We start from the raw sequence: 26713 nt of genomic DNA, 5'->3' as shown, positions 1-26713 counted from the left end.
CACACACACACACACACACACACACAGCTGGGATTCAAACCCAGATTCTATTGGCTCCAAATTTCATACTCTTTTCACTGCTTCCATGATTGTACTCATTGAGTCAGTGAGATTCTCTTCCACTGGTTTAAATTTGGAGGATTTCCTGTGTTTTCCCCAGTGCTCCCATCATACTCTCAAGATAAGTAGGTCACCTGCTACAACTGTTTTGAGCTCCAAAGTACAAGAAATATATTATTGCTTCATTCAGAGACTATTTCCTTTCAGAAAAGAATCCAGGAAAAGGTTAGTCTCTTGGATCTCACCCAAGAGGAATTATAGTTCCTGAAAGACTTCATCATAAGGTGAACTCACCTACAAGCCAGCCAGGTGGTACAGTAGATAATAGCTTTGTACTTGGAGTCAGGAAGACCTGAGTTCAAATCCAGTCTTAGACACTTACTAGCTGTGTGACCCTGGGCAAGTCATGCTGTTTGCCTCAATTTCTTCATCTGTAAAATGGTGATAATAGCCCCTACCTCCCAGTGTTGTTGTGAGGACCAAATGAAATAACATTTGCAAAACACTTAACACAATGCCTGGCACAAATACTTGTTATATCATGCCAACGACAACAACAGCAAAAACCTCACGGCATAGATTTCAGCAACGATGAACCTTATAGAACCAAAATTAAGGCAGCTTCATACTGACAACGAGGAAGAATAACCCAGCAAATCCCCAGGAGTTTCCTGATACCATAGGTAGCAAGCCAAAATAGGTTTAACACCTTATAGCCAAGCGGAAGCATGAGCAAAGCGATCCCAGGTAAGAGTGAGGCTTCTATGACTCACTGGCTGTTAAATCTCAGAATTTTGCCAAAAAAGACCACTTTCAAAGATGTAAGAAATTCTGAGCAATGACCTACAAAGCTGAGTAATCTACAGTGGGGCCTGAAGACTGCCAGAGAGATGATGGACTCGAGGTGCAGAAAGAGACACACAATTTTGGACCGGCCAATGGCCAGTCTGTTTGGACATTGCTTAACTCTACATATTTGTCTCTAAGATTTTGCTTTGTTTATCTTTTTATAATGGTGCAGGTTAAGTAGGAAGGAAAGAAGATAATTGTTCATAAAAAATTAATTTAATTAAAAATAACCTCACCAAAGGACCACCAGCTTTCCCTTAAATTAAGCCTCAGTTCCCCAAACCTTCTCTTATGGGTCCTGTCCTTGGCATGGTGTAGTGAAAGGAACATTGGCTTGGTAATATGAGAACTCCCTTCAGATGCCAGCTCTGCTCCTGCTAGCTCCATGGCCTTGGGAAAGTCACCTCTATTCCCTGGGCTTTGGTTATAAGGGGCTGATCTCCAAGGTCCTGACCAGCTCCAAATCCTCTGCCTTTCCCCCTTCCAAGCCCTGGAGTGCCTCTCCATTGCTAGTGTGAGTGGGAAGAGAGGCTGAAGGGATAGGAGCCAGGGGAGGGCACACGTGTCAACAACGGGACTGAGCCCCTGACTCAGGGTCATGGACTATGAATCAGACAGAGGGAAAAAAGCAACAAGGGCCTCATTTATTACAAGTTCTTCCGCAGGCCTCAAATACTTCCTGCCTGCACGACTCACTCAGTACTTCATTCACAATGCCTTTTATGGTATTCTTACAGCTACCTTTCCATCAACATCTTCATCTCCCCTCCCCAGTTACTGTAAGCACCGTAAGGGCGAGATCCTAGGATTTGGACGTTCAAGTTTAGTTCAGAGCCCCTTGGTTTCAGAAAGGAGGGAAACTGAGGCACAGAGATGGGAAGGGCTTGTCTAAAGTCATGCAGATAGCAGGCAATAGAGCCAAGATTCAAAATAATTTCTATGGCTAAAACCCCAGTGCTCCTCTCCTACACAAGGGATTCTTAACTTGGGAAAGTCACTTCTCTTCTCTGGGCTTTGGTTATAAGGAGCTGATCTCCAAGGATCATGTTATAGACTCAAGGGTGTGCTGGAGCAAGCTTGAAATGGTTTTGGAGAGATGATTGTTAAATTTTCAGCAGGAGCACTTACATCTCAGAAATGGACAAATGCTACAAATCAGGGCTTGCTTTATTGTCTTGATTTTGTAGGCTTAAGAAAGTGATAGAGAGGGGGTGGCTATGTGGTGCAGTGAAGCACCGGCCCTGTAGTCAGGAGGACCTGAGTTCAAATGCAGCCTGAGACACTTGACACACTTACTAGTCGTGCAACCTTGGGCAAGTCACTTAACTCCAGTTGCCCTGCCCTCTCCCCTCCAAAAAAAGAAAGATAAAAAAAAAGAAAGAAAGTGATGAAGAAAATGTAAATAAATCATGTTAAATTTAAAAGTGTGTCCTGCATGCATCTTTTTTTGGAGATCCAATTGTTAAATTTTACTAGCATACCCTTGAATGAGCCCTTTGGGCAGTCTGGTAGAAACTATGCACCCATTCTCAGAATAATATTTTTAAATGTATAAATCAAAATACAGAGGACTATGAAAGAAACCAATTATACTGAAATATAGTTATCAAAAATAATTTTTAGACCCCACATCCCTAGACCCCAGTTTAAGAAGCCTTGCATTAGACCTTGCTGTCTCATTTTTTCTATTTAACCTAAGATCACTGATTAAACAGCTCTTAGATGCCAGTACTGTGCTGGGGATACAAAGGCAATATTATTCCCACTGCCTTCAAAGACAAGGGGAGAAAAGACATGAAAAGACATTTTTGAGAAGCTCTGAAATACTTCACAGAAATAACCAGAGACCAGCATGGCTCATCTATTTCAGATACCAGCAAGTATTCTGTCAAAATCTTCATAATACTTTAAGTAGCCTTGACTCAGGAGTAGCCAGGTAGTCCTGGGGTCAGGAAGATTTATCTTCCTGAGTTCAAATCCAGTCTCAGATTCTTACTAGCTGTGTAGCAAGTCACTTAACTCTGTTTGCCTCAGTTTCTGAATCTGTAAAATGAGCTGGAGAAGGAAATGGCAAACGACTCCAGTATCTTTGCCAAGTAGAATCAGTCACAACTGAAATGACAATGTCTGCGTGCATGTGTGTACACAGGCACACACACACACACACACAGAGTCTTGACTCTGAGCTCTAACAGATTTCATGGGAATTTAAGACAAGCCTGCAGGTTAACTGTCATCTTAATGGGCTTTTAGACAGTTTTATTCCCTCAACAGCTTCATGTACAATGCTATTTTTTTTTATTACATTAGTCATCTCTGGAAGTAATTTCCCGCCAACCCCTATCTCTTTGATGAAACCTCCCTTCTAACACAGAAAAACTGTTAAGCAAAACCAATTGACATAGAGATGGTCTTCGGGTCTATATAGCATTCTGTACCTGTTATTTAAGGACTAAAATTAGTCATTACAATTAGTTAGGCTTTTGTTTACACTATTGGAGCCATTGTATATAGCCTTCTGAATCTACCTCTCTCTGAATCCATTCATACAAGTGATCTAAGTCTTGTTTCAACCTTTCAACCTTCAAACCTTAAAATGATTAAAAAAAAAAAATCAGAATCCTACTAGGAAATTCGATATCTCTGTGGTAGTTGACTTCAAAAAGCTATTTTTAGAATCTGCTTATCAGCTAAGCCAAAACAATGAGCTATCACCTTATGCATAAAATAATTTTATATCATTGTGAACCCAGCAATCTTGTTACTGAATATCTGCCCCCTAGCTGTGTGACCCTGGGCAAGTCACTTAACACAGTTTGCCTCAGTTTCTGCTGTTATTCAGTTCCTAAATTTAGAGAATGTTCTTCAGACATGTCTGACTCTTGGTGACTGCATTTGGGGTTTTCTTGGCGAAGATATTGGAGTAGTTTGCCATTTCCTTCTCTGGTTATTTTACAGATTAGGAAACTGAGGCTAACAGGGTTAAGTGACTTGTCTAGGGTCACACAACTGGTAAGTGTCAGAGGCTGAATTTGAACTGAGATCTTCCTGACTCCAGGTTGAGATACACCACCTAGCTGCCCCAAGAGATTTAGAATTAGAAGGGACTTTATTGGTCATCTAAATCAACTTGCCCATTTTACAGCTTAGGGAACTGAGGCAGAGAGCAAATACTTTTCTTAGGTCATGCAGAAATACATTGTTGCTTCATCTATTCACTTGCGGACAGAATCCAGAAATCCCAGCTCTAGTGGCAGAGCTAGAGTCTAACCCAAGTCCAAATCCACCATTCTTTCCACTCTGCTTTCCCTACTCATCATTTCTTACACTACAATAAGACCATTTCTGGTCATCCTGATCTCTATCTTGTCGCTAGACCCAGACGACTTTGGAGGAGAAAGTGAGCCTGGTGACCTTGCACAGCCCTGCCTCACTTCAATCCGATTCACTTGCAAGTCATAGTTTCATCTTTGTGATGTCATGGTCCTCTGGGAATGAAGGACAAACAGTAACAACAGCAGCAAGAGTCTATTATATTTACATGGCACATTTTGTTCAGTCAGTTCCCCAATTAATGGACGCCATTTTGTTTCCAGTCTTCGCCTCCACAAAAAAGTGCTGCTGTGAATATTTTGGTGTACACAAAGCCTGCTTGCCTTTGCCTTCCTTTGGGGCAGATGTCCAGTAAGAAGATCGCTGGGTCAACAATGATATAAAATTATTTTACGCATAAGTGATGGCTCATTGTTTTGACATAGCTGATAAGCAGATTTTAAAAATAGCTTTTTGAAGTCAACTGCTACAGGGACATTGTATTTCCTAGTAGGAAAAAATCATTTTAAGAGTCGAAAGAAGGCTTAGAGATCATCTATTCCAACCCAAACTTATCAATGGGGAAAATCCACGTAGACCAAGCTTTCAGAAACAGAAGCATAGTGTTAGTTTCTATTGATGGCAACCCCTCACCCATGCTCCCAATCATATAGCTTCAGAACCTGGGAATCATCTTAAGGTTTTCCATCATTTGCAGGTAGCAAATCCTAGTGTGTCTCTACCTCTGTAAAGTCTTTTGTATTTATCTTTGTCTTGATTCATGTAGCCACCACCCTGGTTTAGAACTTCCTTCATCTACCCCAGACCCACTTAGTCTTTCTGTTTCTTATCTCTCCCTTCTCCCATTCTACAAAGCTGCCAAAAATAGTTTTAAGGAAGAACTCATAAGTTATCTTCCTTAAATTGACTATCTCTCTCTTGCTCCTTCACTCCCTATTATCTCTAGGAAAAAATACAAGCTCCTCAGCACAACCTGGCTCCAACCTACCTTTCTATTCTTTAATTTCCAGTCAAAGTGGACAACTTAGCTGCTCTCCAAATTCAACATTTCATCTCCATGTATGAACCTGGAATACCATCTCTCTCCATCTTCACCTTTCAGATCCTTTATCTTCCTTCAAAATTTGGCTACGGTACCATCTCCTTCATCAAGCTTTCCCTGACATTCCTCTGCCCCCACCCTCACACACAGGGACTTCAGAGACTGTTAATATGTTTCTACAACTTAAATTGCTTTTTATTTACTTATCTATGGACATGTTTTATCTGTCAAGTACAAAGTTGGCTCTTTGAGGGCAAAGATATTTCTGTATCTACCATACTTAGTACTGCGCACAAGAACTTGGACTCTTTGGGGTGGCCAGGTAGCACAGCGAGGAAGAGCACCGGCTCCAGTGTTGAGAACACCTGGAGATCGAATCCCAGGCTCAGACACTTAGCACCCACCCAGAAACACCTGGCCGTGTAACCTTGAGCAAGTTACTTAACCCCAATTGCTTAGGGGAGGCCAGGTGGCTCAGCGAGTAAGAGTACCGGCTCCAGTGTCAGGATGACCTGGATCAAATCCGGGCTCAGATACTCAGCACCACACCCAGAAATAACTGGCCGTGTAACCTTGAGCAAGTTACTTAACCCTGATTGCTTTAAAAAAAAAGAAAAAGAAAGAACTTGGACTCTTACATGTTAAATTCATCTCTTTCAGTATCTATTTGACAGTGATTTGATGAGTATCTACTATGGGAGGTAATATCACAAAGTGGACAAAAAATCGGACTTGAAGCCACAAAGATCTAAACATTCTGTCCAGGTGACTCTGGGTAAGTCACTCAACAAAATTTTAGTCAACTCTCTAAGACTAAGTTTCAGAGAAGCTGCTAAGTTGAATTGTTAGAGGGAGAAGTCATTCAGTCATTTCAGTTTCAGTCCTGTCCTACTCTTGGTGACCCCATTTTGGGTTTTCTTGGCAGATATACTGGACTGATTTGCCATTTCCTCTCCAGCTCATTTTACAGATGAGGAAACTGAAGAAAACAGAGTTAAGTGACTTACCCAGAGTCACACAGCTAGGAAGTGTCTGAGGTTGGATTTGAACTCAGGAAGATTAATTTTCCTGACTCCTTGGCACTCTAGCCACTGCACCACCTGGCTGCCCCTACCAGTGGAAACACAGCTCTAATCTATATCCTGATCCTGTTCTAGGCTCCATGGAGGATACAAAGCATGTTTCATAGAAAGGATTTTGGCATCTCAATAAAAAGACAAGGTGTTTAATGTTGTTTAACACACCCAAGCTGTACAAGTCCTATCTTCTCTGAGTTTTAGCTTTCTCATATGTAAAATGGCGAAGCTATTGACATAGTTTGCCTAGATTTTAGCACACTCTTTCACATTCTAAAATTGACAAAGTCTCTCATGCTAATCTCCTGTGCACATCTATGTGGATTCTCAACTTAGATGAATGGTCAGATGTCTAAAGAGCCAATGGTTCAATATAAACTAGGGAGGCAGGCTTGAGTAGAGCATTTCCAAGATTTGGACTGGCCACTGTTCTCCTGAACATTTTTATCAACAGTTTGAATGAAAAGGCATATGGAAGGCTCACTCATCAATTTGCAGAAGACAAAGCAAGGAGGGCTAGAACAACACACTGAATGGAGAATTCAGGATCCAAGAAGAATGCTACAGGCTAAGAAACAGGGCCAAGATGATGAAACATAAAGGCTGAATGTGGTATCACACCTGACCTCCAACCACTGACTTCCCAAGCACAAAATGGAGGAAGCTATGGCAATTGAGCCATAAGTATTTATTGAATGTCTACTATGTGCTGGGCTCTATGCTAGATGCTGGGGATGCAAAGGAAAAGAATGAAACAGTTCCTGCCCTCAAGGAACTTATATTCTAATGGAGGGAACAACATATATACAGAAAAGTGTATGCAAAATCAGTACCAGGTAATTTGGAGGGAAACACTAGCCGTTGGGAGGGTGGGAAATTAGGGACGATCTAAAGAAGGGAGTCGCATTTGAGGGGAGCTTTCTCAATCAATCAGCAAGTATTTATTAAGCAATTACTAAATACGGGGGATAGTGCTGGTCACTCAAGACACAAATATGTGAATGTAAAAATACCTGCTTGCTGAGAGTTTATATTCCAATGGAACATACATTAGAGGTGGTCCTAGTTCTTTTGGCTTTGAAGCACAGTAGGGATTATTAGAGGCAGCAGTGAGGACGGAGCACATTCCAGACCTGGAGAACAGTGCAACGGCACAGAGGTTGGAGGCGTGACTTGTGTGAGGACTAGCAACAAGGCCAGATTGGCTGAACCATAGAGGAGAGAAGAGAACGAACATTCATAAAGTGCCTACTATGTGCCAGGTACTGTGGTTAAGCACTCTACAAATACGATGCCACTCAGTCCTCACAACAAACCTAGGAGGCACGGGCAGAAATCAGCCCATTTTATAGCTGAAGAAACTAAAGGGATATATAACAAGGCAAGAAAAGCTAGCTCAGAGTCAGATCATGAAGGGCTTTAAATGGCAAACAGACGACTTTGTATATCATTCTAGAAGCAAATGGGAGACCCTGGAGATTCTCAAGCAGAGGACTGACATGATCAGATTTATGTTTTAGGCAGATCACTTTGGCATCGGGGTAGAAAATGGATTGGAAAAGAGATAGGTGAAGTGCAGTGTGTAGAGCACTGGGTTCAGAATGAGAAAGGTCAGAGTCAAATCTGGCCTTAGACACTCACTAGTTGTGTGACCCTGGGCTAGTCACTTCACCCTGTTTGCATCAGTTTCCTCATCTGTAAAGTGAACTAGAGAAGGAAATGGCAAACCACCCCAATCAGTGTCTTTGCCAAGAAAACCCCAAATGGGGTCGACAAAAAGTTGGACACAGCTGAAACGATTCAACAGTAACAATGACCAAAACCATCTGAGAGCCCAGCATGCCTTTTAAGGAGCCGCTAGGTGGCACAGTGGATAGAGTACCACCTTCTGGAAGCCAGGAGGACATGAGTTCAAATTTGACCTCAAGTCACTTAATTCTGATTGCCGAGAGAGAGAGAGAGAGAGAGAGAGAGAGAGAGAGTTGAGGCAGGGAGATCCATCAGGAGACCACTGCAATAATGCAAGTGAGAGGTGATGAGGGTCTAAACTGAGGGGCTGGTCATGGGACTGGAAAGAAAGACATAGATAGGAGAGGTATTGGGAGATAGTATTAACAAGATTTAGCAACTGGATTTGTGAGGTCAGCAAGAGAGAGAAGTTGAGGACGATGCAATTGTAAACTGAGTGAGCAGAAGGATGTTAAGAAATCCTTACTAGCAATAAAGACATTCAGAAGAGGTTGAGGTTAGGAGGTTTAAGGTGTGAGGGAGATGGCCAATCATGTTTCTTGTCTTCTTACACCTCACTCCCTTTCACATCGTCAAGTATCTGGCATTATTGGTCTTCCTTCTATTCTTGCACAAAACACTCCATCTCCTGACTCTGTGTCTTTTTAGTAGCTCTCTCATACCTAGAATGTTCTTTCTCCTCACCTCTGCCTCCTGGCTTTCCCAACTTTCTCCCAGTTCCTTCCTGCCACAATGCTAGAGCCTTCCTTCTGATTTTAACTTAAATGCATGTACAGAGATTGGCCATGTGTTGTCTCCTCTTTTAAACATGAGCTCCTTGAGGGAAGAGAATGTTTCTGCCCTTTTTTGTATCCCAATCATTTAGCAAAGTTCCTAGCTTGCTCATAGTAAGCACTTATTAAATGTTTGTTGATTTGACTTTCCCTTTTGGGATGTTTACAGGACTTCGAGTAGATAGCAGCTCATCTGAAAAAAGAACACAAGTAGCTCTTTTATGGCTTACTGGACGTAGCTTCACTCCTGAAGGCACAAGATCCCCATAGGGGGGTTTGTGGGAGTGTCCAGGAATTTCCAACCCTAAGTCAGATAGAAACTTGAGACAGTGATATTGATCCTGGTGAACAGGAAGAAGTGAGTTCAGAGACAACTGACATCCTGTAAGTTCTATCTAACTGACTGGGTATTCTGTATTTCAAAAGATGTTGGCCTTGTAAGGCAAGGCAATTTCTGGATATAAAAACTACACATAGCTAAATCTCCAGGAACTGACAGATTCTTCTCCTTATGGAGAGAAAGCAGCTGAATGTTCTTCCCTAGTCTGAAGGCTAGATGTAAAAGGGCCTGTCTCCATTAAAATAACTGAACCACAAGCTTCTGGGCTCTGAGTTAAAAAAAAAAATGGAAGAACTCATTTCTCTTATGGGGAAGAGAGAGCCCCTCAGGTGAGGACTCTAACTGAAGGCAGAAGCATGAAGCAGAAGGAAATTCCACCATCATTACTCAGCCGAGTAACAAGTCAGCAGTCCCTGATGAAGATGACTCACCATACAGGGAAGCAGATCAAATGGAAGCAAAAAAAAAAAAACCCAAACTGAAGGTATTATTAAATTTTAAGGTCGATGATTCAATGCAATATGGCAGGCACAAGAACCAATGCAATCTCTGGCTTTGTTAAGGGAAGCATAAAATGTGCAGGACTAGGAAAGTAATAGTCCCACTGTACTCTGCTCTGGTCTGACCACATCTGGAATATTAGACTCAGAGAGAAAGAATATTAATAAGTTGGAATTGTTGAGAGGAGAGCAAGCAGGATCTGAGATCATACGCCATTAGAATGAACTGAAGGAACTGGGAATGTCTAGCCTAGAGAAGAAAGTATATGATCATTGGATTGACTAGTGGAAGAATTATCATATGGAATAAAGATTAAACTCATTCTTGGCCCCAGAGGCAGAATCACGTGAGGAAGTTACAGAGAGGCAAATTTCACCTCAATATTAGGAAAAACTTAGTAAGAGAGCTAAGCGAAAGTGGAATAGGTTACTTTAGGAGGTGGTGGTTTCACAGTAATTGGAGATATTCAAGCAAAGATCCTAAAACATTTGCTGAATAAATAAATGGGGGTATTTTGTGTGGTATGAGAGAGAGTATCAGGCAGTTGAGATATAATAATAATAAACCCAACACTGAATGTAGGTTCAAATCACTGCTTTGCTGCTTACTAGCCATGTGACCATGGGCATGTAACAGCCTCTCTGGGGCTCAGTTTCTGCATCTGTAAAGTGGGGAGACAACTCACATTACTTTCCTGACAAAACTGATATAATAATCAAATTAAAGAACAGATGTAAAGTGCTCCATAAACCATAAAGCACTGTCAAAAAAATGTCTATTATAAAATATAGCTATTATCACCATTGTTGTTTTTGTCAAGAGTCAATGGCAGAATTACCTGTACGACTTCTTTCACCAGGGTCTTGTCCGTCCCAGTCTTGGCTCTTTGCAGACCACTGACATTCTCACCGATCCAAGTGATGAGGGCAAACTTCACTCTCTTGCTCATGGCATCCCCCGTGGTAAACCGGACAAACCCAAACAATCGAATGTCGTCTTTAGGAAACAGAAAAACACTAATAAAAAAATTTGACAAAAACAATTCCCTAAGTAAATACAGCAGCTAGGTAGAGCAGTACATAGAGTACTGGGCTGTGAATCAGAAGATTCATCTTCATGAGTTCAAATCTGACCTCAGACACTTACTAACTGTGTGACCCTAGGCAAGTCACTTCACCCTGTTTGCTTCAGTTTCCTCATCTGTAAAATGAGCTAGAGAAGGAAATGGCAAACCAGTCCAGTATCTCTGCCAAGAAAACCCCAAATGGGGTCATGAAGAGTTAGACATAACTGAATATTTTGCTTAGTATTACAAAACAAGAGTCTCATGCTGGATTTATTTTATTATACCATGAATCACTGAATAAAATGGGGACCAGCACTCTATCCACTCACTGCACTACCAGCTGCCTCTTGGATGCTAAGCATTATAGTCAAGAAAACTAGTCTTGTTTCAAGTATATCATTGACAGCATGTTGCTCACCTTTTCAAGGGGTGGGGAGGAGCAATAGGGAAAAAGAGAATTGGGAACTCAGAATTTTTTTTAATGAATTAAAAAAATTTTAATGTAATTAAGAACTATTTAACAAAACAAAAAAAAAATCTTTTAAAGATAACTAGTCTTGGAGTCAAAAAACTAGGGTGCAATGGGACCTGGTGGCATATGTTTGTATTCCTGCTACCAGGAAGGCTAAGGCTGGTGGATCTCTTGAGTTCAGGAGTTCTGAGCTGCATCAGGATAAGTTAGTGTGCCTAATAAGTGTGGGAAGCAGGAGATAGCCCCAAATTCTTCCTTAGTGGACCAGTGAGCATTTATTAAGTGCTTACCATATGTCAGGGATCATGTTAAGCCTGTGGATGCAAAGAGAGGCAAAAGACAGTCCTTGAACTCTAGGAGCGCACAATTTAATGGGGGAGACAATAAGCAAACAATTATGTTCAAATAAGCTATAGACAGGATCAATAGGAAATGACTGTCAGAGGGAAGGCACTAGAATTAAGAGTTGGCAAAGGCTTCCTATAGAATTTGGGATTTTAAGGAAGCCAGGGATGCCAGGAGGCAGAGATAAGGAGGGAGGACATTCTAGGTCAGAGGAGATGACCGGAACTAAAATATGGAGTGTCTTGTCTTGTTTGAGGAAAAACCAAGAGGCTGGTGTGACTAAACAGATGAATATGTGGCAGGCAATAAGACTAAAAAGTTGGGCAGGCTGGTGTGGGGGTTGGGTTATGAAGGACTCTGAATGTCAAATAGAGCATTTTATACTTGATCCTAGAGGCAACAGGGAACCATTAAAGTTTACTGAGTAGAGTGTGGCATGATCTTTGATTTAGGAAAATCACTTTGGTGGCTTGAATGGGGGATGGACTGAATTGGGAAGAAACATGCAGACCCACCAGCAACTACTACAGTAGTTTAGATGTGAGGTGACGAGGGCCTGCACCAGGGTGATGCCAGTGTTGGAGGAGAGAAAGGAGAGAAATGTTGCAAAGATCTTGGATATGGGAGGTGGGGGTGAGAGATAGTGAGGAATTCAGAATGACACCTAAGTTTTCAGCCTGGGGGACTGAGAGAACAGTAATCATGTCTACAGTAATAGAGAAGGTAGGAGAGGGAAAGGGCTTAGGTGAAAAGAAAATGAGTTCCATTGTGTACAAATTGAGTTTAAGATGCCTACTCTAGATGTCTGAAAAGCAGTTGAAGATGCGAGACTGGAGGTCAGCAGAGAGAATCATCAGCATTGAGATAATAATTAAATCCATGGGAGCTAACGAGATCAGTAAATGAAGTAGTACAGAGGAAGAAGAAAAGAGGGCCCAGGATAGTCAGCAAGTTCTTTCTATTACACTACTAACCACCAAGTGCCGGACGTCAACTCAAGACCCAGATTCTCCATAAGTGAGGAGTTCGATGTGGCTACTGTTAGTTGATCTACAACATCTCCCATGGAAGTTAAAACATGGTTTGGTGAATAACTATTATTGAGATAGAAACTGAGTGTCAGTGGGAACCTTATGAGATTGATCTTTCAGAAGAAGAAAAATATCATCTGACAAATGTCAGACTACCTGACAAAACATTTGCCTCCCTTAGTTAGAAATTGCCCTAATGGCTAGTTCTTGATAACTAACTACATATGTTTCCATAGCAAGTTAGGACTTCCCCTCCCTCCCCAACATCCTTGTGATGTGGCAGTCATTGTGACCATTTTATGGACCATTATGATGGTGATGATTGGAATTAATCATTATTATTATGACCATTTGAAGGCAAAACCAATGCTTAGAAGAACCAAAGTGACTTTCTCATCATCACACAGACAGTAAGGAACAGAATCAGGATTATGATCAATAAACAGAGTGTTACTTGGAAGAGACCTTGAAGACCATCTCTTTTTAGATTACACTGAAGTCCAGAAAACTGAGTGGTCCCAAGTTCCCTCATTTCCTCTTGGGGCTCTACTCTTGATTCTCCCAACTTCTTTCTCCACTGTGATCCAGCAGACTGGAAGATCACTCTACCACTGTTGCCCCTTCCTTTGATTAGCCGGTTCCTTCTGGAACTTCCTTTTTTAAAAAAAAAAAGTGCCCAGGTCACTCATGTTTACTCCATTTCTCTCTGGGCTCCACTTCTGACTCTCTAGATGTTTTTCTGCACCATGACCCAGCTTGGGTAACTTCTTTGCCAACTACTTCAGCTTCCTTGCATGTGTTGTCTTCTAACATTAGAATGTAAGCTCCTTGAGGGCATGAACTGTCTTTCTTTTTGCTTATATTTGTATTCCCAGAACTTAGCACAGTGTCTGGCATATAGTAAGTGCTTAATAAATGACCAGTTAACTTGGTTACTAATTAATAGCCTTGAATACGAGATCTGTTTGGAATCCCACTTCTAGAAGAGTCTGAGCTGGGCTTTTTTTCTAGTGGTTAGTACTGACCCACCCACTGTATCTCAACAAGCTGGTTTCCCTTGTGACTATGGGCACCCATTTTTGCAATTAATTAACCTTATTAACTGAGGTTAAGTATATAGTCTATGTCTATGACCAAATTCCAAAAAAGAAACAAAAACAAAACCCTACATGTCACATATGGGTATGAAATTCATGACCTTAATTTCATTAGGACCAAAAGCAAATCACAGGGGTCACCAACCAATAAATCGTGATCCATCCATGTATCTTGGACTCTTTCTTAGAAGGTCTCTAAGCTACAAATGCCTTCTCTAACAGCAATAAATGACCTAAATTTTTATACCAATTTTCTCCAATTCCCCCACCATACCACTCATCACTCTTATCATTGGTCAAAGGAATTTAGGAAAATTTAAAATGCCATTTAACAGGAAGGGGCCAAAGACATCTAATCTTCTGGTGATCCTGGTACTTGACCATATTTAAAAGATGAACAGTAGACTCCATGTCCTCTCAAAGACATAACATGGTTGTCTGACAACTCTAATATATCAATTATATTTACAAATGACTCAAAGGGTAATGAGAAAAAGGAACGGGGCGGCCAGGTAGCACAGCAAGTAAGAGCACCGGCTCCAGTGTTGAGAAGACCTGGAGATCGAATCCCGGGCTCAGACACTTAGCACCCACCCAGAAACACCTGGCCGTGTAACCTTGAGCAAGTTACTTAACCCCAATTGCTTAGGGGCGGCCAGGTGGCTCAGCGAGTAAAGAGCACCTGTTCCAGTGTTGGGATGACCTGGAGATCGAATCCCGGGCTCAGACACTCAGCACCACACCCAGAAATAACTGGCCTTGTAACCTTGAGCAAGTTACTTAACCCCGATTGCTTAAAAAGCAAAAAAAAAAAAAAGGAACACAGAAGGTCCATTGCAGCATGTTACCAATAATAACATGTGTGAAAGAAATGGCATAAGACATCAATGACAACATGGCTGACTGGAAAAGAAAGTAGACGGGATGTATAGTGAAAGATCAAAAATCTCTCTGCCTATGGGCTTAGCTGGTATCCAAGAAATTTTTGACAGAACTAGAGGAAGACCTCCAACATGTTGGGTAGACCCTCTATGGAGGCTTTGTGGAAGAATGTGGGCAAGAATTTCAAGTGAAGAGAGAAGGGATGGATGGGATGTAATCTATAATGGTAAGAGAGGTATCCAGACCAATGACAGCATGAATCCAGCAAAGTACCACTTACAAGCATTTGGATCCCACTCTGCTAGATTCTTCTTCCAATGATATCCAGTGCTATGGAGGTAACAATGAAATCTAACACAGAGAGAGCAAAAACTCTGGCAAAACCTAGCCAGCTAGTAAGGCTTTGGTTTTGGGCTATCAATGGAGTATGAGTTTGGGGCTATCAATGGTTTGGGGCTGCTAGTGAAGCTCGAATCTGCTTTCTAAGGACCAGCTTAGCTAAATTTGGAAAGACTCATTGCAGAGGATTGGCCACCAGTCACGTAATTCCTTCAGCCATCAGGACGCACAAAGACAACCTAATAAAGGGGAGGGGAAGGGCTGTAATCTGGCTTCTGCAGAGACAGTACCCATATCAATGAAGTAAGGCTCTGTGAAGGACATGTACAAGTAGACGCACAAACATTTGTTAAATTCACCTCTGCACAAGCAATCTGGAGCTGCACTGAACTGATAATGTCACATGCTGCCTGGAATGAGGGGACACATCAGAGTCAAATGTCACCACAATTGCACTGCTGGCAATGGCTATAGGTAAATGTCACCATTTGAAAAAGCAACCAACACCCAGCACCAGCTAATTACAATCCCCAGCTCAATCAGATTCCGTCAGTGTGTGAGCCCTTGAACCACACACAAATGCCCCTCCATATAATCCAGTAAATAAAAAAAATCCAGTAGTTTCCTTGGCAACCACTTTCTTTCCCTTGCTTTAATATTTAACAGAAATGCTCACTAGCTACTGTGTTGTGTTTGAAGGCAATCTCATTTCATTTCTTAAACCCCATAAAATGACCACAACAACTCAGAAGTCACATGTAATTCATCAAGAGAGACTATACAAGTAATGTTGTCCAACTTCCTCATTTGGCAGAAGATACTGAGGTCAATTTGTGCAAGAACACATGGATAGGTAGAGTTAGGGAGAAGCCTCTGGTTCCTAAACCAGAGGTCTTCCACCAGAATTCATTGCCACCGAATTAAATCCTCCCTCAAATGGGCTTTTCTCCCTCCTAATTACTAATCAAAAATGTTTGAGACATCTCTTTTTGCCCATTATAGCTGGGTCTGATGATGGTGATGACTAATATTAATAATATTTTATATACTTTATAGATATACCTTATGTAAGTATACTTACTTATAAATATATTTATATAAATAAATCTGAATTACCAACATGATTTGCTTTATTTATTTCTTTTATTTAAAATATAAATATATTTTAATATTATAATAAATTTAATTTTATAATATTATATTTATATAAATATGTCTATTATATAATGAATATATAGCTATTATATTTATATAAAATATAAATATTATAAATAAATTTAATGTTATAATAAATATATAAAATATAAATATTTATAGATTTACCAACATATAATCAGGGAAATAAAACAGCAGGTTGGTGTCAGGGAAAAGAAAAAATTGACCTGGGACCAGAGTAGTTACTGTTAGGATCCAGATCTACTGTCCTACATGACCTTGAGTTTATGGCATAGGCGAGTCAGATGCAGAAATTGGGCATATTTAACCTGAGAAAAGAAGGTTCAGGAAGGGACTTGACCACTGCATTCAAGTATTTGTAGGGAGGTCATGTAAAAGACGGAAATGTTTATGGACTGACGGAGTAACACCAGGGGCAGAATCTTGGAGTAAGGGATAGAAATTGTAAACAAGCAAATTTAGGCTCGAGGTCAGGAAAAGCTGCCCTAAAGTGGAATAGCTTGCCTTGAGACATGGTGGGCTCTCTGTCCTTGGGGGTCTTCAAGCAGAGGCTGACAACCATTTGTCTAGTCTGCTATAATGGGGAGTCCTTCGTGTATGGGAGGGGTTAGATGAGCATTGCTGTCCCTTCTCATCCTGAGACTCTGTGATTTCATGACTTTGGACAAATTAATTTGCTCCATTTGGTTAGTATTTTTATATAGCCATGTTTCAGTACATAATTTGCATTCTAGTTATCAATCTACCAATATCAATCAATCAACCTAGTTATCAATCAATCTTTACTAGACTTTAAGCTACCTGAGGGAAGGCATTCTCTTTCCTTCATATTTGTATCTCACCAAGCTCTGTGCAACTATTCATGTTTACCTAGACTTTAAGAACCTTTTCAGGTAGAGAGTACAAGTACCATCCCCATTTAACAGAATAGAAAATTGAGGCTCCAAGACCTCTCTAAGATCATATAGCCTGTAAGTATCTGAGGAGGAAATTAGCCCAGGTCTATCAGCTCAAGTCTTCTTTCTATGACCTTGCCTCTAAGAGACAGATAATAGGCACTTAATCATTATTGATTGAACTTAATTGAATGCAAAAGTATTAGACAAAATCTTTAAGAGCTATTAAGAGTTAATATTCTATGATTTATGATTCTATAATATTTTAAAAGTTCTTAATAATAATTTCTCAGTAGTCTAGACAAGTGTTACCTGTATTAGTGAACAGAGTTCTCTTTCTGGGAATTCCTATGCCAATGAAATAAGGTCTTTAAAAGGGTGACTAGATTACATCCACATTAAGAAACCTAACAGATTCCCCCCTCCCCCCCCACCACAGGCAGACCAGCATTAAATTGAATGAGAGAAGATAACGGAGTCAACATTCTAAAAATGCTGAAAGGGTATCAGTTACTCACAGAGTAGTGAAGGGGACTCTGGACCCAAGTTCCAATCCTGCCTCAGACTCTATTGGCTGCATGACCTTGGGCAAACCTCTGAACCTCAGTTTCTTCATCTGTGAAATGGGGGTAATAATAGCCCCTACCTCACAAAGTTGTGATGATTAAACAAGAAAATGCATTCAATATGCTTCTTCTTGTTTAGCCATTTTTCACTCATATATGACTCTTCATGACCCCATGGTTTGCGGTTTCCTTCTCCAGATCATTTTACAGATTAGGTAACCAAGGCAAACAGGGTTAAGTGACTTGTCCAGGGTCACACACCTTGTAAGTGCCTGAGACTGGATTTGAACTCAGATCTTCCTGACTCCAGGTCTAGAAGTCTATCCACTGTAGTCACATATGCTTGGCAAAACTCAAATCGGTATATAATGCAAGCTGTTATCAGGGATGGGCTGGAGCCAGCTCCTAATCGATTTCCAAAGCCAATTAGATTATTTAATTTTCAGTGTGAGCATTTATACCTCAGAAACCATCTTGATATATTGATTTGGTGATTGTCCAGACTTAAGAAAGTGATATAGAAAATGATCCTAATACAAATTTAATTTAGAAGTATGTCGTACAAAAAGACTTCCCTTCTCCAGTGAGAGCTGGTTGTTAAACATTTACAAGCACGCCATTAGCTATTACTATTACTGAAAGTGTACTAACTAATTCTAATGCTGAAATTTCATATTCTATACATATTTTCAAAGAACAAGGAGTTTACCACTGTGGAACTTTTTTCACTGATATGGAACACGACCTTTCCATACCTTAGTAGACAGTCCAACACACACACAGATACAGACACACACACATGCACAGACACAAACACACACACACACACACACACACACACACACGATAAGATCCCTTTCCTTCAAGACTTAGCTCAAGTGCTATCCCCTAGCTTTCCCTGATCACTCTAGTTGGGTTCCCTACTCCCCTCTTTCCCCCCCAAATACTTGGTATTTCTTCTGTGTGTGTTTTGTATCTATTTGTCTGCATACCTGTTACTTGGCCCTCCCCTCCAGGAGAATATAAGTTCACAGAGGACAGCAATTATTTTTCCCTGGCACTGTACCAGACCCATAGTCCCCCTTAATAAGTGCTTGTAGAATTAAAATGAAAGGCTCTGAAAATTGTCCTTCAGGGGCGGCCAGGTGGCTCAGCGAGTAAGAGCACTGGCTCCAGTGTTGGGATGACCTGGATCAAATCCAGGCTCAGATACTCAGCACCTCACCCAGAAATAATAACTGGCCGTGTTGAGCAAGTTACTTAACCCCGATTGCCTAAAAATAAAAAATAAAAAAATAAAAATAATTGTCCTTCATTCAGCACTGTATAATACAATAATAATTAACTTCTTTTAAGTTGACAGGGGGTCCTAATCCAGAATTCAGAAACTGATACTACTAGGACATGAGATTTTGGGGGGAAAACATTTAAGCCATATGAATTCATGTATGTCAGTAGCCAGAGGGCTTGATTGGAACAAAATGGAAGAGACTCAGCTGACTGAAACAATCATTTTTTGCCTCACCAAGCAAATTCTTAAAAGTTATTGAAGCAGATCTGATGGATGTCTTCCCTTAGAACACTTTCCCTGCAAAAAGTCTAAGCTAATTTTGACCTCCAACTGTTCAAGGAGGAAAAAGATTACAAGCCACGGAACCCTATGCTTCCTCTTCAAAGGACTCTGGCTATTGTACAGAATTTAGCCAACAGGTATATCTGAAAGCCTTCCACTGAGCTGTTCATGTGACTTTGGGCTAGTCACTTACCTTTTCTGATCCTGTTTCCTGATCTGTAAAATGAAATATCTGGACCAGTTCTGAATATCTTATGGTTCTGTTTGTTTTGCTTGACTCTGTATAATTGTTAGAAATAATAATGGTTTTCTTTTACCTTTTTTTCCAATGAAGGAGGAAGAGAAAAGAGGGAGAGAAAATAAATTATTTTTAATTTTAAAAAATTCTATGGTTCCAAAGTCCATCAACCCTGAAATAAAGGCACCATACACAGACAAAGAAAAATTCATTCTACAATTTTGTTGATAGCATGACACACATAAATTATACCCACAAATATACAAGTAATAACCCTGCCACCTAAGGTCAAATAACTGCTACTTATTGGCTGTGTGACCTTAGGCAAACCTTTTCGCTTGTTTGGGCCTCACATTCCTCATCTTTAAAACACAGAGGCTGAACAAACCATCTCTATGTCTCTTTCAGCTTCAAAAATCAATGACTCTCTGGTTGATCATATTTGAGGTTTGAGTGACTTTTCCAGTAAACACAATGAATCTCTCCATTTCTAGTCCCTTTGTGTAACAAATGACCAGTGTACATGTTTGAGATGGATGATTAGGGTCAGGGGTGCAGCTTGTGCACCATGTATTAAAGGGCAGAAAGGTCCATGTGGGGACTGAACCAGTGACCTGAGGAAGTCTCATGAATAGCTCACTCTTACTAAGTGAAACTCAGAACCATAGCTCATACCCACAACCTTTAGCCTCTTCCTCTCCAGGAACCACAGAGGAAACAGAGTTGCCATTCCTGTTTCAGAGCTAGGCACCCTCAGCCACCTCTACTTAGCAGCTGGCGAAGACTCAGTTCTCTTCTCCCCATCTATGAGTAGAGATGAGGGGAAGAAGAGTGAGGAAGCCTATCCAGCAAGGGGGAAGTAGGGAGGCCGCCTATTGTACAAATTTATCTCCACCCCAATGAGGAAGGGAGTTTGCCCAAAGCACAAAGTTGGCCTTCCTCATAAGAGCAGACCATGCCATACAACCTTCCTCCATTCCCTTCACCCATATTTGAAATAAAACATGTGAATGAAGCTTCCTGCCTAGTCTAATTTTCTTTTTTTTTTTTTTTTTTTTTTTTTCGGGGGGCAGTTGGGGTTAAGTAACTTGCCCAAAGTTACACGGCTAGTTTTTTTTGTGTGGGTGTTAAGTGTCTGAGGCCAGAACTGAACTTAGGTCCTCCTGACTCCGGGGCCAGCGCTTTATTCACTGCGCCACTTAGCCGCCCCTCCAGTCTAATTTTCTACATGATAATTTTTACAGTAGGAGAAGTTTAATGGGAACATTATAATTCAATGCTCTTTCCACATCTCTCAGCCAATCTCCTCCAGTGTCTTCCTTTTCTCTCTCACATTTTCCTTTTCACCTCCAGCTCTGTTCAGGTTCTCACCTTCTTTTTCCATCTGAATCCTATCACCCCATCTACGTAGAAACAGACATAGACAGACAGACAGACAGACACACACACACACCACACACTCCTCCTCATGAGTGCTCTAATCTGGTCTTCTAGGACCATGTCTCTCCCTAGTCACTGCACACTGCATTATGAGATAAACATTCGTGTACCTAACATCAACAACAACTAACATTTATTTAGCAGCATTTTTGGTTTTACAAGGCACTTTACATATTTCATCTCATTTCTAGCCATTCTGTGAGGAAGCTGCTATTATTATCCCCATTTTACAAATAAGGAGATTGAACCATTTGCCCACACAGCTAGTAAATGTTGGAGGCAGTAGCTGAACTCAGATCTTGGGTTCTCTTATTACCTCCTTAAGTGGTTTGGTGAGTATCTGTTTCTTCATCTGTAAAAAAACCAGAGTTAGAATAGATGATGCCTAAGGGCCAGCTTCCAGATTTTAAATCCCCTGAAGGAAAGAAATTATAAGAGCCTAAATGCTGAACTTTATGTTTGGGGTAGGAACAGAGAGAGAGAGAGAGAGAACAGAAAACTGCCATATAATAGACACAACTGGGCTGGGGGTGAGGATCCCCAATGTAGCTAGCTCACAGGGAATTAGTGGTTGGCAAAAAAACTGCATTATCCAAAGAAAATTTTAAAAATAACAAATATGTTTTGCAGACAGAGGGGGATGAAAATGAATGGTCAGCTTCTACTGAATGGCCTGGCTCCTATGTTCCTTTCACACAGACTCACAAGAGGGAAATCCTAACATCCTGTGAGGAGTGAACAAAACTGCTCTGTCATGAGAATCCTGAGAGTTTCCCGGGCCAGCTGGCTCATTTCCGGTGTCTGATGATGTAGTGACATAGGAGTGTGAGAAGGCAAATATCTGAGAGGAGGCGGTGGGAGTAGGGAGGGAAAGAAAAAGAGAGGGAAAAACATTCTTTCACAAAGAAAGAGGAAAAAGGATGTGTGTTGTGGGGTTTGTGGTAGTTGGGATAGAGGGGGGGAGTGGAGAGGAGAAGAAGGAAAGGAAAGGATAAGAGGTATTTGTGGGGCTTGGAGTTGACAATGAGATGTGATGAACTCTTTTCAAAGAGGGATTAATGTTGTTTTCCATTTTACTGTCTGGGCTGAACTCCAGGCAAAGATGCAAGAAATTAGGGGACTGGAATCAGAAGGGACCTCAATGGTAATCTAGCCCAGCTTGTGACTACATAGCCTTCCCATCTACAACATCCCCAATAATGAGCAGAGAGGGACCATGGTAGAGTAGAAAGAGACAAAGAAACATTTGGCTTTGGACACTTACTAGCTGTGTGACCCTGGGCAAGTCACCTATCCTATTTCTGCTTCAGTTTTCTCATCTGTAAGATGAAGAGCATAGATCCAGATCTGAAATTCCCAAACTGCACTAAAACCTTAGACAATTCAGACTAACAAAAGAGAATGCTTCTCTAAATTAATGAAAACTCCAAATTATTTCATTTTTAAAAATTAGAATTATACTGAATGTTAGAATTGGAAGGGACTCCAGAGAGCAATTCCAAACGCTTTATTTTATAGGAGGAAGAATCAAGCTCAGGAAAGCTGATTTGTCCAAGGTCACACAGTCTGTACATGAGGTAGGATTCAAAACCAGGTCTTCCTGATACCAGGAAGAAGTTCTATTCACTTCTCTGTGATTGATATCATTGCTACTACAAGAATATCTACTCTGTTATCCTGCTAAAACCTGATCTGAAAGGTTAAGTGACCTGTCCCCCATCATATAAGAGAATAAGTATATTTCCAGGAGCCAAGATGGAGAAGTAAACAGATGAATAAGTAACAGAGTCACCACTTGAACTCAGGTCTCAGAACTCAGATTAGAGAGGATCTAGACCAGCCCCATGATTTTATTTTGGCTCTAAATCCAGTGTAATTTATATTATACTTAGGCTACCCTAACAAAATATTTCCTAGTAGGAAAATGTCTATAGCTTACCTGCTTAAAGGCATCTAGCTAGGTGCAGATTTGGGGGAATAAAGAATCCCCTGAAGTGGTTACAGTATTTGAATTCGTACTACATGTTTCCATTGGACTGGAACCAATAGCCATATTTTACAAAAGTATAACTTCAAATTTGTTGCTGTTGTTGTTTGTCCTTTGCTCTTGAAGAGGACCATGACATTAGAGAGGTGATGCCATGACATGCAAGTGAATTGTTTTTAAGTGAGGAAGGGCTGCTCAAAGTCAAAGTCTCACTTTTTCCTCCAGTCATCTGGGTCCAATGGCCAGAAATAGATCAGGACAACTGGAAATGTCCTAGGATGCAATGGAGGACCTTGGCCTTTTCAAGCTAAAGTCTTCAACAGGTCTAAGTTTGACTGAGGCAACACCCATTCAGTGATTAAGGCTTAATAAGAAATGAGGTGAATTTGAATACAAGAGACCACTCCAAGAATTCATTATTTGAATAGAGACTTAGAAGTAGAGAGGAATGATTGATCAGCATATTATCTCATATTTCTATAGTGCTTCGTAGTTCATAAGACTTTTTTGAGCTTCAGTTTCTACATCTGTAAAAATGAGATTCTTTCCAATTCCAAATTATATAAACCTATTGCATCGCCCATAGGGTGCTCTTTTTACAAAGACTATCATACTTCAAGAAGGCCTCCCACTGTGGGGAGGCTGGGTGGCGCAGTGAATACAGTACTAGCCCCAGAGTCAGGAGGACCTGAGTTTGGATTTGACCTCAGACACTTAACAAAAAAAAAACTAGCTGTGTGACCTTGGGCAAGTTACTTAACCCCAATTGCCCTCCAAAAAGAAGGGGAAAAAAAAAAAGATGGCCTCCCACTAGAAGGGCAAACAAGTACAAGCCAGTAGGTTGGGTCGAGAAGAAAAGAAGATGACATCAGAAGAATTCTAAGATCAATGGATTAGCCAATAGGAAGCCCAGGTTCTAGACCCTGCTTCGCCATAAACTATTGGTGTGGCCTTGGTTTCCCCACCTGTAAAATGAGAAGAGTAGACTAAAGGCTGTCTAAACTCTACTAAGCCTAGGTATTCATAATCTCCTAGCTTGGTCTATGAATAGTCCTTCTGCTATATGATTGTAAAAGTCAATACTATATTGCTTTTTAAATTATTTTTTATTCTGAACTTAACAAATAAAATGAACATTTCCATATACAATGTAAAACAAGAGGATTGTACATGAAACTTCTCTATCATGTGGCCCCTCACTTTTCTTTGAAAACATAATAAATTTAACCTGCAACTTGCAAAGTCATCCTGCCTGTCTGGGATTCTTTTTAGCCATCCATTCTCTTCATTGCATTTGTAAAAAATTCTTCAATGACTTTCTTTCTTTTTTTTTTTGGAGGGCAATTGGGTTTAAGTAACTTGCCCAAGGTCACACGGTTAGGTTTTTTGTTTGTGTGTGTTAAGTCTCTGAGGCTGGATCCGAACTCAGGTCCTTCTGACTCCAGGGCCAGCACTCTACTCACTGTGCCACCTAGCCGCCCCTATTGACTGTCTCTTTCCTCAGCCACCTCATCCTTAGCCCACATTTCTATTCCAAGAAAGAAAAAAAGAAAAAACAATCCCTTGAACAAATAGAGTCAACAAAACACCATGTCCAAAAATACAGATCTTGGGGAGGATCTGAGTTCAAATCCGACCTCAGACACTTAACACTTACTAGCTGTGTAACCTTGGGCAACTCATTTAACCCCAATTGCCCTGCCTTCCCCCCTCTAAAAAGACCCTCCCCCCCCAAAATACAAACCTCTACCTGTACCTGTCTCTGTCTCTCTGCTGTCTGTCTGTCTCTCTGTCTCTGTCTGTCTGTCTGTCTCTCTTTCATATAACTTCTTAGGTATGGGCTCCATTCTGTGTCCCAAATGAGGGGTCTGGGTACATTGTTGTGGGAGGTCCTGGTCCCTGATGCAGCTAGAGATCCCTCTCCAACTGCTGAGCTGGGGATATAAAAAGAGGCAAAAAACAGCCCCTGCCCCCAAAGAGTTTACAGTCTAATGGGGAAGATAACATAGAAACAAATATCTATAGCCAAGCTATATACAGGATTAAATAGGAAGTCACTGAAAGAAAGAAAGCCCTGGAATTCAGAGGGGTTGGGGAAGGATTCCTGTAGAAGGAGGGATTTTAATTGAGACTTAGAAGCCAAGGAAGTCCGTAGTTGGGGAGGAGGAGGGAGAGTGTTCCAAGCATGGAGGACAGGTGGAGAAAATGCCTTGATCTGAGAGATGGAGCATCTTATTTATGGAGCAGCTGAGAGACCACCATCCCTGGATCGAAAAGTACATATTGGGGAATAAGGTGTAAGAAGACTGGAAAGGTTAAGAGAGGTTAGGTAAGGAGGAACTTCAAATGCCAAACAGAGCACTTTGTATTTGCTCCTACAGGCTACAGGAAGCCACTGGAGTTTACTGAGAAAGGGAATGACAGGATCAGACTTGCATTTTAGGAAAATCACTTTGGTGGCTGAATGAAGGATGGACTGGAATGGGAGGAGACTTGTTAGGCAGACCCACCAACACACTATTGCAATCATCCAGGTGTGGGGATATGAGGACCAACACCAGGGTGCAGGCAGTGTCAGAGGAGAGAAGGTGTCTTTGGGAGATGTCGCAAAGGTGAAATCACCTGGTCATGGCAACAGCGTGAATACGGGGTGGGGGGCGGGGGAGAAACCGAGGAGTCCAAGATAAGTCCTAGGTTGTAAACCTAAATTACTGGGAGGAAGGGGTTACCGTCTACAAAAATAGGAAAGATGGGTGGGAAGGAGGGTTTAGGGGGAAAGACAATGATTTCTGTTTAAGATGTCTAGAGGACATCCAGTTCAAGTTGTCTGAAAGGCAGTTGAAGAAGTGAGGTTAGAGGTCAGCAGAGAGTTTGAGGCAGTAAAAGTAGATTTGGGGATCATCAGCATGGAGATTGTAATTAAATCCATGGGGGCTGATGAGATCATGGAATAAGGTAGAGTAGAGAGAGAAGAAAAGAGGGATCATCACTGGTCCATCCTCTGGAATCTACAGTGCTTCATCAGTTATAAGACTTTCTAGTTGGTCATTACGGTGATCAGAGATCATTACACTTTTAAAGATGTAGTTTTTATGGACTCTGACATAAAAGAGTCCTGGAAAATTCCTTTCCTCTGTGTTTACAAGTCTTACCTGCAAATAAGAAATTATTATAATCTTCAACTAAGCAACCTTGTGGTTTGAAATGTACCATGAAAACCCACAATTGTCATCAAATGACTGAATTAACAATGTGAGTTCTGGAGTGATGCAATCAGAATTCCAAAGACATGAGTATCATGTCTACTTCCTACTCTTTGAGGAAAAATACCATTTTCTTGGCACAGAATCAGGCAATTAACATCTGATTTCTAAGCATACTGGTGGCAAGAAACACTAAGAGGCAAAGTATTACCACTGCCTGCAGAAGGCAACCCCTGGCATCCTGCCCTCCAGCCAAAGCCACAGGCTTGGGCCTGCAAAGCCAATGCATCAAAATTAAGTCCTTGGATAATGCAGTAAATGCTTGGGAAAATCAGCCAAGCTTCCAATAACAGCCAAACTAAACAGTCATCAGCACAGAACTGGGCATACTGCTAAGAGGGATATGGGGAACCAAGAGCCCAGGACTGCAAGCAAGGTTGGATGACAGTGCCTTCCGGGGCCAGCTCAGAAATTAGAGAGGGGTCTCTAGCTGCATCAGGGACCAGGATCTCTCACAAGTACACACCCAAACCCTTCCTTTGGCACACAGAGGGAAGTAAAGAGCTGATGGAGCCCATACCTAAGAAATTATGAGAGAGACAGAGAGAGAGACAGAGACAAAGAGAGGAGAGAGACAGAGACAGGGACAGAGAGGAGAGAGAGGAGAGAGAGACAGAGA

The 26713-nt window shown here is 41.2% G+C and overlaps 1 protein-coding gene across 1 annotated transcript in view; it reads right to left on the bottom strand.

Annotated features, from left to right (window-relative positions):
• Positions 1 to 26713, bottom strand: part of COTL1 (coactosin like F-actin binding protein 1) — a 65837-nt gene that overhangs the window by 25782 nt on the left and 13342 nt on the right. The window contains exon 3 of the mRNA XM_069085644.1: positions 10562 to 10719. Coding sequence (XP_068941745.1) covers positions 10562 to 10719 — 158 coding nt within the window. The remainder of the gene's footprint in view (positions 1 to 10561; positions 10720 to 26713) is intronic.

Source organism: Petaurus breviceps, unplaced genomic scaffold (genome assembly GCF_028583685.1).
Source record: "Petaurus breviceps papuanus isolate PSGF00001 unplaced genomic scaffold, PetGlider_PUasm1.0 176, whole genome shotgun sequence".
Lineage (NCBI taxonomy): Eukaryota > Metazoa > Chordata > Mammalia > Diprotodontia > Petauridae > Petaurus > Petaurus breviceps.
This window is presented reverse-complemented; position numbering and strand designations above follow the sequence as displayed.